An 18,837-nucleotide genomic window follows, 5' to 3' on the forward strand; every position below is an offset into this window, starting at 1 on the left:
CCCATGTCAGGCTCCACACTGTCTGCATGGAGCCTGCTTGGGATTCTCTCCCTCCTCTCTCTCTCTCTCTCTCTCTCTCTGCCCCTCCCCACCTCAAAATAAATAAGTAAGCATTTTTTCAAATGTTTAAAATTTTTTTTAATTTTATGATATTAAAATTATTGAGCAAAAATTTTAAGCAGAAATAAGAAATAAGATATTTGCATAAAATATCTTCTCCAAAATATGTATTAATTACAAAGGGGAAAAGAACTTTACAGTAGATAAACCCAGCAGATACCACCCTGACCAAGAGATCGATGTGATACATATTGATATCATGTGTCCCTGATACACACTGAGAAGGGCACATCAACTTTGGCACCCTTCCCAGTAATCATGAGAAAACATCAGACAAGCGCAAATTGAGGGACATTACACAAAATATCTGACCAGTACTTTCTATAAGGGGTCAAGGTCATGAGAGACAAAGACTAAAGAAATGTCATATTTTGGGAGAGACGTGATAACACAGTGTGGGATCCTGGAACAAAGAATGGACATTAGTGAAAAAACTGATAAAATATAAAAATGGTCTGTAATGTAGTCAATAGCATTGTAGCACTGTTAATTCCTCAGTTTTGGTAATGTTTCTGTGCAAGATGTTAACACAAGGGAAAGCTGGATGAAGAGTACATGGGAACTCTACTATTTTTGTAACTCTGCTATAATCCAAAATATTTCAAAATTAGAACTTGAATTAAAACAGGATATAATAATAATAAACTTTCAAAATAACACATGAAAAGAAGTTGAAGGTATTACATTTCATGATTTCTAAAAAGATACAAAATTTTTAAATTGTGGTTCCTGAACATTTTTATTTCTCCAGAATGAACTCTTCCCCAAATAAGTAAATAATTGCTGCCTATCATTATAAAGAGAAGCCCTGATTAAATCATGCTCCTGTTCAAAAATCTTCAGTGGCTTTCTATTGACTTTTCACTGCATTTGAATCTATTTATGAAATAGCTCGTGTTCCTTTTGCGCCTCTTTTTCCCATTACTCTTTGCACCCTATACTCCTCCAAACCCACCTTGGGCTCTGTTTCCTTCCTTTATTCTGCCTTCCTAGAAATGCCTTTTGCCAGGACTCTACTTGTCCAGAGCCCACAAATGCTCCGCAGCATGAAGAAACCTCACTTTCCCTTGAACTCCCAGCAAATCTCCCTCATGATCCTTATCAATTTCCAGTACTGCCTGGTGCCTCTGGCTGGTGGCTAGAGTGCTTTCCCCCAAATTTTCTAATTTGCCCTTGGGGCCTGAGACCACATGGTGCTGTTTAGGCAGAGCACCTAGAGTTTAGACCAGGATCTACATACTCTCCAGTCCCCATTTTTCTCCTTTAAGGACATTTTCTATCCTCTTCGCCAGCATGGCGTAGACCAGATGCCCAAAGAGTCTCCAGGACTCATGCTTACCAAATCATCGTGGGAGTTGACCAGTCCCCCTGGTCTATTTGGTGTTTCTTTCAAGGAACTACATGAGATGGGACCCCTAGACTGGTGTGGCCATGCTGATTTGGGGTGACTCCAATTCTTTATGTGAACAGGAGCTCTGCCAAAAATATTTGCCCACAACCCTCATAACCCTAGGAGTAGCTGTGTCAATTTCTAATTTGTATCATACATGCCTTGAAGGGTCCAAGCCATAATCATGTCTGCATTCCCTCCCCACAGTGGTGCCTAGCATAGTGCCTTTTACATAATAGATGCTCTATAAATATTTTTCAGAACAAATGCCTGAAGGAATGAGTAACGTGTCAGATGTACATGTTTCTTTTGGTCCAAGCCTCTAACTATGTTCTCCCTACACAAATTCCCAGATGTTCCTCATTCTTCTGAGTGGCAAAGAGGGATGTCCGTGTCCCCAAGCCCTCCAGTCACTGACCTGACCGTTGATGTGCCGGAAGCTTATCAAGAAGGAACAAACACGCTTCCAGATTCTCTTGATAGTAAACTGCAAGTGAACTTCAACTCCAAGACATGTGAAAACAGCCAAGCGCGGGAATGATGGTTGAGGGGTTTCAAGTTAGGCAGCCCAGTAGTTTGGATTGAACAGTACTTCGGCTGCAACAAATTGTAGTGATAGAGCATATGTTTGTCGTGCTTTGCTTTTGATCTTCTGCTCCAACGTTGAGGATACTCTCCCAAGGGGAAAGAAAAAAGGAATGAGAACAGGGTAGAAGAAAACTGACTTCACCCATCACTGAAATATTTCGTACCTGAAGCACAACCACCTTGAGAGAAGAACATGGTGGTGCGTCTTCACAGTCACCTGACTAAGGGGCTTGGGTTTGCTCCCGACTCAGAGGGAAACACCACCACCAAGAGGCCCCCCCACAACACCTGCCCACTCACAGCCGAGCCCGGGCTCGGCCCCAGTGGACATATGAGGAAAGAGGACTGCCAGAGCCACCAAGAGGGCGGGAGGCTGGCTGTTGCCAGGTCCACCCGTGTGGATCACAATGGCTGCATGAGGTCATGGAATGTTGAAGAGGTGACATTAAAGTGGCTCTTAAGTCACAAAGTCGCAGGAGGGTGGGCATCCTTTTGACAGGGCTCCCGGGAATAGAGCCATACCACTCTCCCTGATGATCTCAGCAAGTAGCTGCTTCTCCCAGACAGAGTTGGGGTCAAATCCACGCATGTCCTCTCCCCACCAAAGCCCACTCTCTCCAGGCTTGCTGGGGAGGAAGAATAACTACAGTCCCCCTGGGATTTGTCTGTGTGAGGGCAGGGTGCACGAAGTTTGAGGCAGAAGTGAATGGACGGGTGTGCTTCTTAGGGAAGCGGCAGAAAGGTGACAAGAAGTGGACAGTGGCCCCCGAGAGGGCCCTGGCGCCATGGACAATGATGAACCTCTTGAGCCTGAGACAAAAGGTGAACAGGCATCCCATCTCTCACCACTCAGGCCCTTCTGGGCTGTCTCTATAACACCCAGTGATCACAGGGACCCTGAAGCCCCCTTCCCTCCTCACCCGGGATCCTCTAGAATTGGGATGATGTGTTACGTCAACTTGGCCTCAGGGCCTCCCAAACAGGGAATGAGACAGTTGGAGGCAATGCTATGCTGGAATTGGCTCGTACTAGCTCTGGCCAACTTTAATTTCCGCTTTGTGAGCTGTCTGATGTCATGTTGGTAGTTTGAAATCAGCCATACTGGGAATATTGACCCCACCTGAATTGGCTAACTTTACAAATCAAGGATTTTTTTTTTTTTTCCAGAGAGCCCGTTGAACACATAATAGCATTCTACTGGTTGGATGGAATTCTAAAATTGTGTGTCTAATGAGATTATTGAGACTCAGAAAGTCGTAACTTTTTGATGGCTGTATTTGATGGCTAAGCTGCTGTGTATCTTCTAACTGCTGGGCCACTATTACTTCCACCCCTTATCACACAGACCTTGTCTTACAGTCTCGGAAATAATTCCTGGAGCTTGGTGTACGGAGAAGGACTAAGAAAACATCTGCATGAACTTATTAGGAAGCCCACCATCTGAGAACTTGGGTGGTTAAAGCTGGGGACCCCTGCCACAAATGCTCAGTCCACCCAAAGAGTAGATTGGCTACGTTTTGATGGGTTACCTGCTGGTACAGCATGGCTCCCCCAAACACTGCATCCTGTGGATGTGGGAGGAGTAGCTCTAGACTCCTATGTGTGGCTTTCAGGAACTCATCCTAGTCCCAGATCAGTGGTCCAGCAGCAGAAAACTCAGGTCCAGCAAAGTATCGGGACTGCTATAAGGGAAGCTTAGGACATGTGTATTTAATCATAGCAACTAGTTTCAACCCCAGCAAGATTTTGCAAGCTCTTCCTTCTTTTTTGTTTTAATGTTTATTTATTTTTGAGAGAGAGTGCAAGCAAGGGAGGGGCAGAGAGAGGGCAACAGAGGATCCCGAGCAGGCTCTGCACTGACAGTAGTGAACCAGATGCGGGACTCAAACTCATGAACCGTGAGATTATGACTTGAGCCAAAGTCAGACGCTTAACCGACTGAGCCACCCAGGCACCCCCCCCCCCCCGAGCTCTTCCTTCTTCATGATCCTAAAATAAATGTTGGATTGGAAGGAAGAGAAGCTAGGTCAAATTCTTAGGGATCAAGTTATCCTTCTTTCTCCTTGGGACTGCTTGTGTTCCCTTGCATTTTATGGATGTCCCAAGTCACCCGCTCTGCCCTGCCCCTCGCCTTCTGCAACATCGTTTGTGCCTGCCAATGAGGCAGCCTAGGCATCGGCACACACCCTCTCCCTGAAAGAGTAAAGCAGACCCTGAACCCCACCCAAGCCGACAAGAAGGAAAATAGTGGCAAAGAGCCAATCTCTGAGACGAGCCCAAAGCAGGGAATGAGCAGGGAGTCTGCAGAGGACATGAGGGGGTGTTTAGCACAAGACTCTACAGACGATCAGGCAGTGGCCCTGTGTCCGAGAGGGAGGGCTTGTAGAATGGAGTCCCTGACGGGACTGAATGCACACTGCAGGTCCTTGGCTGGTGGGGGGAGGTCCTCCAGGACCTAGCTGGCAAAGGAAGGGGGTGGGGGTGGGAGGAGAAGCCACAGGTAGACTTCACCTGAGAGGCCCTCAGGTTTCATTTCCAGAATCAAGGAGATGAGTTGTTCTTCTAGATGAACCTGAAACCGAGCCGGCAGCACAGAACAGTGACGAGACCTTCTACTGTGAGGCTGAGGCCTCTGTGGCTGGAGAAAAAGAGAAGCCAGGCGGGGAGAGCTCAGAAACAGACCTGGAGATCGAAGGTGACCGTGGGCGCTTAGTGGACAGGGTGGGGGTACGCCTCCTTCCTCAGAAGCTGGAGACCTCAGCTGTCCCGGGTCGGCCGTGGCTCTGCCCAGTGGGCCACCCCACAGAAGGAACATGGCAGCAACCTCTGGGGCAGTCTTATGCCATGTCCTCTTCGAGGCTGGCCTGGTGGCAGCAGCTGCCCCGTGCTCATGGCCTACCTGCTGAGCAGAGTGGTCACATCAGCTTGTTGAAAGTGGAACCAGTACTTACACAGGGATTTCTGGTTTTCTAAATGTTTCCACGTGTGGCATCTTATGTCCTCTTTGCAATAATCCCAGGAGGTTGTCATCATTACCCTCCTTTTAAAGAGGAGGAGACTAAGGCTTAAGGAGATTGTATGAGTTGCCCAAGGCCACAGAGAGCTGCCAATGTTTGCTGATCCCCTGTTCACGCTGCTCTGCTGATCTGCCTTCGTGCTCGGTGTTGTGGGGGCCGCTGGACCGTCTGTGGCCCCCCTTGCAACCCGGTGACTTTTCTCTTTACTCACATTAGAGTTCTTGGTTCCCCTACTTGAGAGTTTGCTCTGGACAAAGCCAAGTGTGCCCTGTGGGGGTGGGGAGGAAGAGGGCCGGCTGAGCTGCAGCAAAGACTGTGTTATTGCAAACAATGCCTCCACCCTCTTCGCCCTCTCCATTTCCCCAGGGAGGGAAGTGCCAAGAACACCTGTGAAGCAAGATGAGCACATGGCTCGCCCCACCTGAAAGGCCAGCCTGGAACTTCCAGGCTGAGGCTAGCCCATTGCCTTTGTCTCCTGTGTTCTGTCGGCTGGGTCAGTCCGTTCATATACCTCCCTACAGTGGCCAGCGTACAACTTCCCCTCCCCATATGCCTCCTCCCTGCCCCCGCCCTCATCTCGTTGCTTTTTCTGACTTCTTTTCCACGTCCAGGCTGCCGCTAGTGTGCTGATGTTGGTTTCAACCCGGACCTTTACCTGGTTGGGGGAGGGTGGCAGATAGAAACTGGATGTTTTGTCCCAGACTCCTGCTTGTGTCGCGTCTTCCCTCCACCCCCCCCCCCCAGCTCCCCACAAGAGATAACACGGTTGCCAGCTGCCTCTAAAATATAACCATAGCGACTACAGCTAGAAAGGGTCAGCAGAGTGAAACAGAGCAGAATTAGTGTCGAGGACAAAGGTGGGGGTTACCTACCGCCTGCCTTGGCAAAGAAGAATCTCTACCGGCAGCTAGGCTGTGCTGGGGCAGAAACTCAGGGCCCAGCTGCTCCAGCAGCTGGTGCCCCCTGGTGCTGAGGAGCTGGGAATGGGGCCGGAGGGCTTCTCTGAGCTGGCCTGAGACGTGAGCCCCCCGGTGGAACAGCAAGCTGGCAGTGAGGCTACAGAAGAGGGAGAGAAGGCAGAAGTTGGGCACCTGCCACGTGCAGTTTTGCTTATGCGACAGCGGTCCTCACTTAGAGGCGATTTTGCACCCCAGGTGACATTTGGCAACCCCAGGGGGGGTGGGGGGAGGGGATGCTACTGGCATCTCACTGGCAGAGGCCAGGAATCCTGCTAAATATCCTTCACCACTCAAGACAGTGCCTTGCAACAGAGAATGACCCAACTCAAAATGTCAGCAGCGCCGAGCTTGAGAGAGCCTACCCTACAACCATCCCAAAGAGAAGGCCAGTTAGAAGCTGTGCCTGCAGAGTGAGCCTCCTCGTAAAGTTGTCTGTTCACCAACAAAGCTCACGTTGTCTGCCTCGTAAAATGTCCGAGGTGGGTTGGCTAAAGGCCCTGGCATCCAAAGGGATCACAGATGCATGCTTAGACCCCAGCTAGCCATGGGAGGCCCAGCTGTTGAAGGGACCCACTTAATGAGGACACAGCTGTGAGGGCATATGGAATCCAGGGAGGCCCATTGACCACGAGCCAAACCCATCTAAAGTCCAAGGAACAAAGGCCCCAAGAGCTTGGAACGGAGAGATAAAGTCCCCAATTCTGGTAGCTGGTGTTAGCACTGATGAGCTGTGTGTGATTTGCGGCTAGATTTGTCATTGGTAAAGTAGACACAATAGTCCTTTTTGTCAGGAAAAATGACATACAAGTCTTTGAAAGAGGAGTATCAATTCAAATACAACTTTGTTTCCACGTGATTTGGGGAGGTCTTTCCATCTTGCAGTGATTTGCCACCTTGAGAAGCCCACTCAGTCCCACTTGGGGTTTTGAAAGTTGGAATCTCTAAATCTTTAGTAAAGCTTTATTCGTGGCTCTCAGTTCAATAGTGGTAGTGAAACTGAAACAAATAGGGTTCCTTCAGCCGTCACAAATCAGCTTTTGGTTTGGCCTTTCAGAGCCATCCCAAGGTGGACAAGAGAGCTGGCCTTTATGCATCCTTGATAATCAGTCCTGGATGTGGGCAACACGGGAAGGTGTGGGCATGCTGCTCCCTCTCCTGGGAAGACTTGGGGCCTAAAACTTGGGGCCTTATCTCTTACTCAGAGGGAGATTTGGGGCTTTCTGGAGTTTGGGTCTCCCTCTCCCGCCTCTGGCCATCTTCCGATTAGAGCTGCCCTCCACCACACACGCCCACAGGGACATCCTCAGGCAGAGGGGACACCGGGCAGAAGCACACTCGGCCCAGGGTTAGAGGAGAAATGAGGCAAAGGTGGAAGAAAAACCCCACTTCCTCCATTTTTTTGTGTAGATACGGAGAAACTTTTCACCACCGGACAAAGGGAGCTGTACCTGGAGGCCTGCAAACTGGTGGGTGTAGTGCCCGTCTCCTACTTTATCCGGAACATGGAGAAGTCCTACATGAACCTCAACCACCATGGGCTGGGACCCAGTGGTACCAAGGCTATTGCCATAGCCCTGGTGGTGAGCATGCTAATGGGGGCCCTTGATGATGGGTAGAGGTGGGGGTTGACAGAGTAGTGGGCTCAAGACTCAGAGAGACCCCCCATGGGATCCTAAATTGCAAGCTTTATGCCCGCCCTGCCCTAGGCTCTGCTTGACTGCCAGTCGATTTACGTAATAGGCATGGATGCCCAACTGGCTCCTGGGAAGGGGGCTGCTAGGGACCTTGGCTTTGGAAGTCTATGCTCTTTCTGATTCAGGAAGCAAAGGCAGCAGCCACAGGTAAGTGGCTCGGCTTGTCACTAATGCTGGTGCATAATACAAAATGCCAGCCTGGATCTCAATTCCAAAGCTCACCTTTGCTATAAAGGTGTTCACTACTGAGCTGTTCTATTCAAAGTTTGCCTTTTGCAATGTTGCAATTCTTTTTTTTTTTTTTTAAATAGTGCAGCCACTTTCTTTTTTTGTTTGTTTAATGTTTATTTATTTTTGAGACAGAGAGAGACAGAGCATGAACAGGGGAGGGGCAGAGAGAGAGGGAGACACAGAATCCGAAGCAGGCTCCAGGCTCTGAGCTGTCAGCACAGAGCCCGACGTGGGGCTCGAACTCACGGACCGTGAAATCATGACCTGAGCCGAAGTCGGACGCCTAACCGACTGAGCCACCCAGGCGCCCCATTTTGCAATGTTGCAATTCTTAAAAGATCACACTGTAGAATAACTCATGTTTTCCCATAGGAATAATGTCCTCTCTCTCTCTCTCTTTCTCTCTCTCTCTCTCTCTCAGCCTGGCATGAGCAACCAAGGACTTGACCTTGAATTCATCATAGCCTTATATAATTATAATTGCTTGTATACAAACCAGCTTCCATCCCAGAAAAACAGATCATGTAACAACTGTATGTCAGCACAACACTGCCTGTTCATTTAGGACGCTAAAGAGAAAGTTTGATTAAAAAAAAAAAAAAGCATTCATTTTGGGAAATATCATAGCATTTGCATTTGGCACATACCCATTAAGAGGCCACGTGAAATGTGAGATTGTGCTGCTTTCTGGAGGAGGGAGGAAAGAAGGGAAGAGCACAGAAAGAACAAAGGCATCTTGAAATTTATTGAGTGTTGAAAGACTGATTAATGAGGTGTTAGGAATGCACCATTACGGCATGAGTTTCACGAAAAAACCAGATCATGCAATTCTCTCGGGATTTGGGCTGCTTGTCTCTTAGTAACAACAGTTTCTGTTTGGGGGGAGTTTCTTTTTCCCTGATTCTCTGTGTCACTAATTTGACAATTAATCACTGTGACATGCTGGGGGACTGAACTGTTATTTATCTTTTTGTATTTAAAAGTTATTTAACTTTGCACATGTTGTGTTTCCCTGGCTCGGCTTAAAAGCACGCTGATGGTAGTGCTCATATCTCATGCTTCCCGTCCATCTCTCACCTGCCTGCCTCGACGCCCTCGTGCTTGGCGGGGTGCAGGGATGTCCTCTGCTCATCCTTGTTTCTCCAGAAACTGGCACAAAGAGTAACCAGCGGCTACTGGCCTGTGTGATGTGAATGTGGACAGGCCTGGTGCGGGCTCTGCCCACTGCCCCACACACTGCGCTGGTCCCCAGGGTGACTATGCAGCTGGTCGTCCAGCCCCCGATGCTGGGCACTGACTGACACCTGGCCCCCTGAGCCTTGACCCTTGCCTCTGCACACAATGTAATTTTGCCCACCTCAGAGAGCTGAGGCCAGAAGGCACTTGGTGAAGGCCCTGGGTGGACTGTTAGGCACTGCATTATCCGAGCCGTCACATTTGCCCTTTGCGGGGGTGGCTAGGACTCCTTCCCGGTGGCTGCCTCTCCCGCCGCTTGGTGCACTTTGAGAATACCCAAATCCAAAGATGTGTCTATTCTTCATACCTTTCTGCACCGGAACTGAGGTGGGGAAGGGAAGAATAACAGTCCTGACTAGAGCTGACCCCGGGCCCTCATGCTGCACGTAGCTTCCTCTCACCTTGCTGCCTGTGGGGGTGCTGACTAGCTTGGATATGGATACTTAAGACTGAAATCCAGGTCCTTCCGAACAGCCTTGAGACAACGTCCTGACTGAAAGAAAGTACCAGATAAGCCAGCGCCTAAACCAGAAGAAAGACCTGTGAAAGAAACAGGCACAGTAAATGCCTTATGTTTAAATACCTTTATTAAAGGCGTCAACTTCTCCTTAATGTCAGAGTAGGTCACAGCTTCTCTCCTCCCTGAGAAAGAGCTACAGTCTGTTTAGCTCATCCCTGTGCCCCACACTTTTTAGGGATTTCATTGGTTTTTTTACTTTAAAATTTTTTTTTTAATCTTTATTATCTTTGAGAGAGAGACAAAGTATGAGCGGGGGAGGGGCAGAGAGAGAGGGAGACACAGAATCTGAAGCAGCCTCCAGGCTCCACACTGTCAGCCCAGAGCCCGATGTGGGGCTCAAACTCACGAACCCTGAGATCATGACCTGAGCCGAAGTTGGAGGCTTGACTGACTGAGCCAACCGGGGTGCCCCAGGATTTCATCGTTTTAATGTCCCCTTTCGAAATTCCCCTGCAGAGCCCCCTTTGGTGGAGGTGCCCAGGATAAGCATATCGTGCTAGCAAAACTCAGCGGGATGGATCATCCCTGTGCTTTCTCCAGAATTGCTAGCCTGCCTCTCCGTACCCTCTGAAAAGGCTGGGACGGTCAAGAGAGAGGACGGGATCTGGGAAAGGGCAGGGAACTGACTAGGTCGCCGACTACCTCTGTCTTTCTCCCCCTCCTCTTGTGGCGGCTGAAGTCCAACACGAGTGTTGTCACCCTGGAGCTGGCAGACAACTGTGTCATGGAGGAGGGCACCTTGAGCCTGGTGCAGATGCTGCAAGAGAACTACTACCTGCAAGACTTGGTACCGTGCTCTGCTCTGCCGATCCCTACCACCTGGGCTCTCGGAACACACCCGACACGGGCCAGGGGCCCCTGCCCAAGCCCTGGCCAGCCTCCGGCTTTCTGCAGCCTGGAGGCCCTCTCCTCCAGATGTGACTCCTCAGAGGAGGGCCACACATCCGAGGCTGGCCGCGGGGAGGGTTGCGAGGGGAGCTGTGTCCCCTGTGGTCCCAGGAACCCTAAGAAACCAATTCTGTCTGCACCTTATAAGCCCTTATTTCTGCAGAGTCACTCTAAAGTGAACTTAAAATAAAGACACGAAATACGCTCATCAAACACAATGTGCCTGGAGATAGATGATGGTGATAGTTGCAAACCAGGTGAATACACTTGAGACCACGGAGCTATACCCTTAAAAACAGCTAAGATGGTAAATGTTGTGTTATGTCTATTTTTACCACACGCACACACACAAAAAAAAGGGAAAAAGAGAGGGGAGAAACAATTAAGATAATAATGGCTGGTTTATATGAACGTCCCTCCCACTCGCCTGAAAGGAATGTGTCCATTTGTATCCCTGGGTGTCCCCAGCAGATTCATTCATGCTTCACCAATCAATGAATGGAATTTATAACGATGAATTACTCGAAGCTAATTTTTCAATTGCTTTACGCCAAACTGTCTAAACAAAGCTCTCTTGGATTTCAAAAAATAAATGTACAGTGTGCTTATCTAAAGTGCTAGAGCTAAACTGGAGAGGTGGGGAGTCACCAAAGCCAACTTCAGAAAAACTGAGACCAGTGGGAGGGGCCCCCCAGCCAGGCATTAGGAGGGCTGAGTTCCCATGGTCCTCTGCTCCTTTGCTCTTCCCAATCCATCCTGCCCCTCCTCTCCTGCCCCTCTCCCCACCCAGCCCTACTCCCTGGTGCAGGCCTCAAGTAAGGCTCACACTGGCACCATTCGTTAGTAAGGGCCCTTGGGTGGGATTTTTACACACATCAATGTGTTCTTGCCTTTTAGAATATTTCCAACAATGATCTTGGCTTGAAGGGGGCCAGCACCATCTCAGAATTTCTTCAGAGAAATACCTCTTCGCTCTTGAACCTCCAGCTTTCAGGTGAGCCCACGGAAGAGGTGGGAGAGGACAAAGGGATGAAAAGAAGAGAAGGGGAAGGGCAGGGAGAATCCAGGGTCTAAGTGAGCCAGAACAGGCCCCTCCGAGTTCTGAGATCAGAAAACTGTGTCCACACCCGCTAAACCCTCCCAGTCATCCTTTCCCCCTCCCCATGGCCACACTGGCTTGCTGGCTTTCCCAAACAAGAAACTTCTGATTCACTCAGCAGCACACCTGCTTCTGCTTGAAAGTCTCTACCCCAGATAACTGCGTGGCTCACTCTGTTGCTTTATCCGTGCTCCTGCTCAAATGTCATCTCCTGAGGGGGGCTTCCCTCCCCTCCCCTCCATCACCATCACTATCCTGTTTCCATTACTTGTTTTTTCTTAACAGCATTTATTGCCCCCTGGCCCCTTATTGTACACTCACTTGTTAATTAGTCTGTTACCTGTCTCTCTCACAGAAAAAAAAAAAAAATCACTTGAGAACCCAGGTTTGTGGTTTGAGTTTATACTGTCTTCAGGGTCCTGGAACCCCTAAGACATTAACCTAAGTCGTCCTATACTGGTAATACCCTGGGGCATGCAACAGACACAAACAGAAAACCTCATTGGAGGAATGACCCTTGACCCAGGCTGCAGGCTGCTTGGGATTCCCACAGATAAAGCTCCAATGAAGATGGGCTCAGAGTCCAAAATTGCAAAACAAGGAAACAAAACACCATGAGAGCAGTGAGATTCTAACAAGCGGCAGCATCAGACCGTCAAGGACTACAGAAAATAGAATTATCAGAAATAAACTGTACATTTGGTGACCATATAATTTATCTTCCAACTGCATAAAAGCACTATTAATTAACTAAAACTGCAAGCAAACAGATATCTTGACCCCAACGATAAACTATGTTTAATATCATTAAGAACATAAAAATAAAAACACACAAGAACAAAACACTATTTTTTAAAAGACCTCCCCAAAATAGAATTTCTGGAAATGGAAAGTATATAAGCATTCAAACTAGAGACTCAATGGATACATTTAACAGCAAATTAGAATCAGGTGAATAAAATTAATGACCTTGAAAATCCTTTGCAGTACAGAAAGATAAAGATAGGGGGTGCCTGGGTGGCTCAGTCGGTTAAGTGACTTCGGCTCAGGTCATGATCTCTCAGCTCGTGAGTTCAAGCCCCGTGTCGGGCTCTGCGCTGACAGCTCAGAGCCTGGAGCCTGCTTCGGATTCTGTGTCTCCCTCTCTCTCTGCCCCTAACCCACTCGCATTCTGTCTCTTGGCTCTCTCAAAAATAAATAAACGTTAAAAAAAAAATTTTTTTAAGATACAGAGGACATAAAAGATAAAAAAATATATAAAAGGATGAGGGACTCCTGGCTGGCTCAGATGGTGGACCATGTGACTCTTGATCTTGGGGTGGTGACTTTGAGCCCCACATTGGATGCAGAGATTACTTAAAAATAAAATCTTTTAAAAATTATATTAAAAGATTTTATTTTTAAGTAATCTCTGCATCTATCTATATCTATATATAGATATCTATAGATACCTATAGATATCTATATATAGATATATATATATATATAGAGAGAGAGAGAGAGAGGCCTAACAGAGCTCATTGGAGTTCCAGAAGAAGAGAATGGATGAGCAGTGATCTCTAAGCAAACAATAGCTGACATGTCCTGAATTGCTGAATTCTCAGATGCAGGAATCCTAGTGAGTCCTTCATAAGGTAAATAAAAAGAAATCCACCCCTGAATATATCATAGAAAAAACATCTAAAATAAAAAGATCTTAAAAGTATCCAGAGAGAAAATGCAAAAATAGAGTTTGTGTAATTTTTAATATAAATGTTATGACATATCAGGTTCTCTTCTCCAATTTCCTCTTTTTCACTCTAAATATATCTTCTATTTCTATGACATAGAAAATAGATTTATCTCATTCTCTGGAACAGCTGGATAGTATTCCATGGGATGGATATAGCATAGTTTATCTAACCTCTCTCCATTTGTGTGTGTATGGAAGGGGCACATTTCCAGTTTTTCAATCTTTCAAATACTTTTTAAAGAACTTTCTTGTACATGCAACTTTTGGACATATGTTCTAGTATTTCTAGATAGACACCCAAGAGCAAAATTACGGAATATAAAAAGATACACCTATTTTTCTGAAGTTGAGAAAGAATTTCCAAATCTCCCCTCAAGAAGACCGTGCCAGGGGCGCCTAGCTGCCTCAGTCAGGAGAGTGTGTGACTCTTGATCTCAGGGTTGTGAGTTTGAGCCCCACATTGGGTGTAGAGATAACTTTTAAAAACGGCCTAGGGGGGCGCCTGGGTGGCTCAGTCGGTTAAGCGTCTGACTTCGGCTCAGGTCATGATCTCACGGTCTGTGGGTTCGAGCCCCGCGTCAGGCTCTGTGCTGACAGCTCAGAGCCTGAAGCCTGCTTCGGGTTCTGTGTCTCCCTCTCTCTCTGACCCTCCCCCATTCATGCTCTGTCTCTCTCTGTCTCAAAAATAAATAAACATTAAAAAAAAAATTAAAAAAAAAAAAAACGGCCTAGGGGCACCTGGATGGCTCAGTCAGTTACGCATCTGACTCTTGATTTCGGCTCAGGTCATGATCTCGTGTTTCGTGGGATGGAGCCCCGCATGAGGCTCTGTGCTGATAGCAGGAGCCTGCTTGGGAGACTCTCTCTCTCTCTCTCTCTCTCTCTCTCTCTCTCTCTCTGCCCCTCCCCCGCTCACCCTTTTTCTCAAAATAAATAAACATTTGAAAAAAGAAAAAAGATGGTACCAGGTTACAGTTCTACAATGAACTGTTTTCTGTTTCCCTGTACTACGTCCGTTTTGGCTATCAGCAAGTTATCTGTGAATCAGAATGATTAAATGTGTGGATGTTGAGGTCAGCGCTTGGGTCCAAATTTCAAGCACTGGGTTTACCTCTGTTTCTTCAAGTCTTTTTTTATCTTCCTCAATAAAGTCCTATGCTTTTATTCCATTAGAAATCCTGCACATTTCATATCAGGTCCAGGTGTTTTATCATTTTATTCCTGTGTGAACAGAATGTTTTTTCTATCATATATTCTAAGTGGTTATTACTGATATGTCTGGTAGCTGTTAATTTCTGTACATTGATCCTATGTCCAGTGACTTTATTGAATTATCTTATTAGTTCTAACATTCTGTCAGTTAATTTTCTTGGATTATTTAGGCAGGTGATCATGTCTGTAAATTATGGGAGTTTTGTCTCTTCTTTCCAATATCTGCAGCTCCTAATGATTTTTCTAGTCGCATTGGCTAACACCTCTAATATAACATTAAATAATACAGAAAGCTCTGTAAAAATACAAATTACCCAGCCCTATCCCAGACTGCTGAATCAGAATCTTGAAAGGGAGGGGTTTGGGAATCTGTATTTTATCAGACTTCCCAAATGACTCTGTTACTGCCAGCTCCGTACTATTTGTAACCACTGATGTAAACACAACAATTTGAATAGCTAATAACCTAATTTTACACATTGACTAGCTTATCGTCTCGTTTTATTACACTGGTACAAATGCAACCAAGAAGCATTTGTGTCTAGGTGGACTCATTCATTCATTCAGGAAACATTTACTGAGCACCTATCATGTGCCAGGCACTATTTAGGTGCTAGAGATACAAAGATTATTAAGGGTTTAAAGAAGAAATTTGGGGATAAGTCTCTATATCACTTATTTCCCAGAAATCGCATATATTTTCCAGAAATCTTATATATATATATTTTTAACGTTTATTTATTTTTGCGACAGAGAGAGACAGAGCATGAATGGGGAAGGGGCAGAGAGAGAGGGAGACACAGAATCTGAAACAGGCTCCAGGCTCTGAGCTGTCAGCACAGAGCCCAACGTGGGGCTCGAACTCACGGACTGCGAGATCATGACCTGAGCCAAAGTCGGCCACTTAACCGACTGAGCCACCCAGGCGCCCCTCCAGAAATCTTTTAAACTATTCAGCAGGGCTGGGGTGAGAGTAAGATGAGGAAGGCACGCACCTCGATCACAGAACTCAAGGGGCTCAAAAAAGTCAGTAACTAAGTAAATAATATCCTATTGCAATATTTGTCAAAGTCAAAAATAATGCGAAAAATGCCTGTGGTGAACAAAATATCCACACTTTAAATATAAAATAGGATCCAACAGGGACAGGTTATTGGTGAGGTGAGTGAGGCCTAACCATTCAAGTACAGGGTCAGATCCTGCCTTTATGTAAAATTTAAAAATTTTGAGGGGCGCCTGGGTGGCTCAGTCAGTTACGCATCTGACTCTTGATTTCACCTCAGGTCATGATCTCACGGTTAGTGGCTTTGAGCCCCCACGTTGGCGGGCTCTGTGCTGGCAGCTCAGAGCCTGCATGGGATTCTTTCTCTAAGAAGAATTTTAAAAAATTACAATTTTTAAAAATTAAAAAAATACAATTTTGTTCATCATAGATGTCTTGCATTAGTTTTGACTTTTACAAATATTAAGACGTTACTCCCTGTGATTACGGAGCTTAGATTTTGCACACAGAGGGAGTGCCTCACTTGTGCCTCTCTGGTCATGGCCCTGCCGCTGGATTCGTATTTTTAATAATGTTACAGAATTTAGGCGCTAAGCTAGGGGTTGATGCTGCCAGTGGGGGCACAAGGCATGCTGTACTGACTTCTGGAACTCCCCGAGCTATCATGGCAGAGAAAGGAAGGAATGTTAAAGGGGATGGCAAATAGTTGCCCTCTTTTCTCTTGTTTCCTTCTGTGTCCATATATTTGCTTTAAGCACTTGCCACCTTTCCTGTGGCTGATGGTTGCAAAGGGGAGAGACTGGCAGGGCTAGAATGCAGGAGGGTGAGGGAGCCCTAGTCTGGACAGCATTGCAAACACCCACCTTCACTACAGGAAATAACTTCAAGGACGAAGCCGCAGAGCTGTTCTGCCAAGCCTTCTCGGTAAGTAACAAGGGGGCAGGGGCAACCCAGCCCTGTGGGGGATGGCCCTGGGAGATGTGGGGGATCTGGAGGGTGGCTCTTGGTATAGAGAAGTGAGGTCACTTGAATGTTTAGGGAGCTGGTGAGTGGCTGAACTCTGCCGATCCTGACCAAAGCGCAGCAGAGGGAGGGCTGTTTGGATGGGACTAGACCCTCCTAGCAGTCACCGATGGTTAAACAAAAAAATGCACAAGAAGTCATCTTCAGTCTAAAATCTCTAGTCCACCCGATTTTTGGTGTGTGGGAGCCCTCCATCACCACGCCCTGAGATAAGAGAGGTATTTGCGGTCACATAAAACAAAAATCACCTCTCTCTGCACCGTTTCTCTCTCCAGGCCAATTACCGAATTAAGACACTGGATCTCAGCCACAACGAATTCTCTGATAAGGGAGGAGAACACCTGGGGCAGATGCTGGGTGAGTCCCCCACGGGGGCAAGGGGCCAGCCTAGGAGAGGGCACTCGGCAGACAGTCACCTGTCAGAGCTGCATCTCCTGGTTTTTATTGTTATTGAACGTTCTGGTTATAAAAAGTGATGTAAACCACACCCCAAATACATTTAAAGTGGAGCGAGCACCTAGATGCGGGAAGTAAAACTTTAAAATGATTAGAAAAACAGGGGTGCCTGGGTGGCTCAGTTGTGGCTCAGGTTATGATCTCACAGTTGATGAGTTTGAGCCCCGCGTCAGGCTCACTGCTGTCGGCATGTCAGTGCAGAGCTCACATCAGATCCTCTGTCCCCCTCTCGTTCTGCCCCTTTGCTACTCATGCTCTCTCTCAAAACAAATAACTAACTAAACAAATAAAACATTTTTTAAAAACTATAAAATGACTAGAAAAACATAACTTGCTGACCTCAAGGAAGCAAAGGATTATTAAATATGCACAGTGGGCATAAACCGTAACAAAAATGATTCATTTACTTGACAACAATAAGTTTAAAACTTATTTATGATAAAAGATTGGGCCATGTTAAAAGATAAGCGACAGAAAATAGATACTTGCAGTATTTGTAGAATATAAAAAATTTGTCTTCAGAATATTGATAAAAGATCCTACGGATCCATGACAATGATAAATACTCCCAATAAAACAGTGGTCAAGGCCTATGGACAGTGAAAAAAGAAAGCCAAATTCCTAAGCTCTTTAGTAATTAGAGGAATGCAAAACAAACAAAAAGATTTCCCTTGTCATCCACCGAAGCTGCAGAAATTTCAAGTGAGAGAACATCCAGTGAAGTAAACACAAGGGAGAAATAAGAACTCTCTGAAGCTGCTGGGTAAAGGCACTTTGGAGATTAGTTTGACAGTATTTAGTGAAATTAAAAATGTATTCTTTGATATAGCAATTCACCTGTGCATGTCTCGGAGAAGCTCTCACACGTACGCAGAGAGAGATGTCCGAGGAGGTTCACTGCAGATTTGTTATAAAATTTTTAAAAAGAAAGAAAGAAAGAAAGAAAGAAAGAAAGAAAGAAAGAAAGAAAGAAAGAGAAAGAAAGAAAGGAAAGAAAGAACCTAAGTGTTCATTCCTGGGGAAATTAGTAAGGGGGGGGGTCATTATGAGCAAAGGAGATGCTACTTTAGGTGGAGGAGTGAGAAAAAGCCCTACAGGGAAGGTGGCTTTTTGCTGAAACCTGAATATCAAAGAAGAGTCAGCCATGCTAAGTTCCAGAAGCACAGCATTCCAGGCAGAAAGAACAGACTGGCGGGGCGGGGGGGAACCCTGTGGCTGCAGCAGAGCAGGGGAAGGGAATGGAAGGAGGAGGTCACCAAGGTGGCCTGCAGCCGCTAAGGTCGGGCTTTGTGGGCCATGAGGTGCATGAAATCTGGATTTTATTCTCCATGTGCTGAGAAGCCATTGAAGGACGTTAATGCAGGGGAGTGACATGGCTTGATTTGCAGTTCCTCTAAGGAACTGTTTTGTGAAGTTTTACGCAGTTTTATGAAGAACACAACTGATGACAACCAGACTCTTAAATACAGAGAACAAAGTGGTGGCTGCCAGGAGCAGCAGGGGGGCGGGGGGGGGGCGAGGAAGGGGGGGCATGGGTGAAATAGGCAAAGCAGATTAAGAGGTACACACTTCCAGTTCATGGAGATGAAAAGTGTGACATAGAGAATATTGTCAACAGTACTGTAATAGCATTGTTTGGCGACAGATGGTGATACACTTACCATGGTAA

General features: G+C 46.6%; 2 protein-coding genes across 7 annotated transcripts in view; one reads left to right on the plus strand and one right to left on the minus strand.

Moving 5' to 3' along the window:
* Nucleotides 1-2,010, minus strand: part of ANGEL1 (angel homolog 1) — a 38,384-nt gene extending 36,374 nt beyond the window's left edge. The window contains exon 1 of the mRNA XM_007095023.3: nt 1,929-2,010. The gene's annotated coding sequence lies outside the window, so the exon portion shown is untranslated. The remainder of the gene's footprint in view (nt 1-1,928) is intronic.
* A 523-nt stretch (nt 2,011-2,533) lies between these two features.
* Nucleotides 2,534-18,837, plus strand: part of LRRC74A (leucine rich repeat containing 74A) — a 33,293-nt gene continuing 16,989 nt past the window's right edge. For 3 of the 6 annotated variants that reach the window (XM_042990199.1, XM_042990194.1, XM_042990195.1), the window contains exons 1-7: nt 2,534-2,920; nt 4,665-4,793; nt 7,482-7,654; nt 10,435-10,542; nt 11,541-11,637; nt 16,564-16,613; nt 16,988-17,069. In XM_042990199.1, the coding sequence (XP_042846133.1) occupies nt 2,884-2,920; nt 4,665-4,793; nt 7,482-7,654; nt 10,435-10,542; nt 11,541-11,637; nt 16,564-16,613; nt 16,988-17,069 (676 nt within the window). In that variant the 5' untranslated portion in view covers nt 2,534-2,883. The remainder of the gene's footprint in view (nt 2,921-4,664; nt 4,794-7,481; nt 7,655-10,434; nt 10,543-11,540; nt 11,638-16,563; nt 16,614-16,987; nt 17,070-18,837) is intronic. The other 3 variants (XM_042990197.1, XM_042990196.1, XM_042990198.1) reach the window with 3 other exon arrangements.

The sequence above is a fragment of the Panthera tigris genome, chromosome B3 (genome assembly GCF_018350195.1).
Source record: "Panthera tigris isolate Pti1 chromosome B3, P.tigris_Pti1_mat1.1, whole genome shotgun sequence".
NCBI lineage: Eukaryota > Metazoa > Chordata > Mammalia > Carnivora > Felidae > Panthera > Panthera tigris.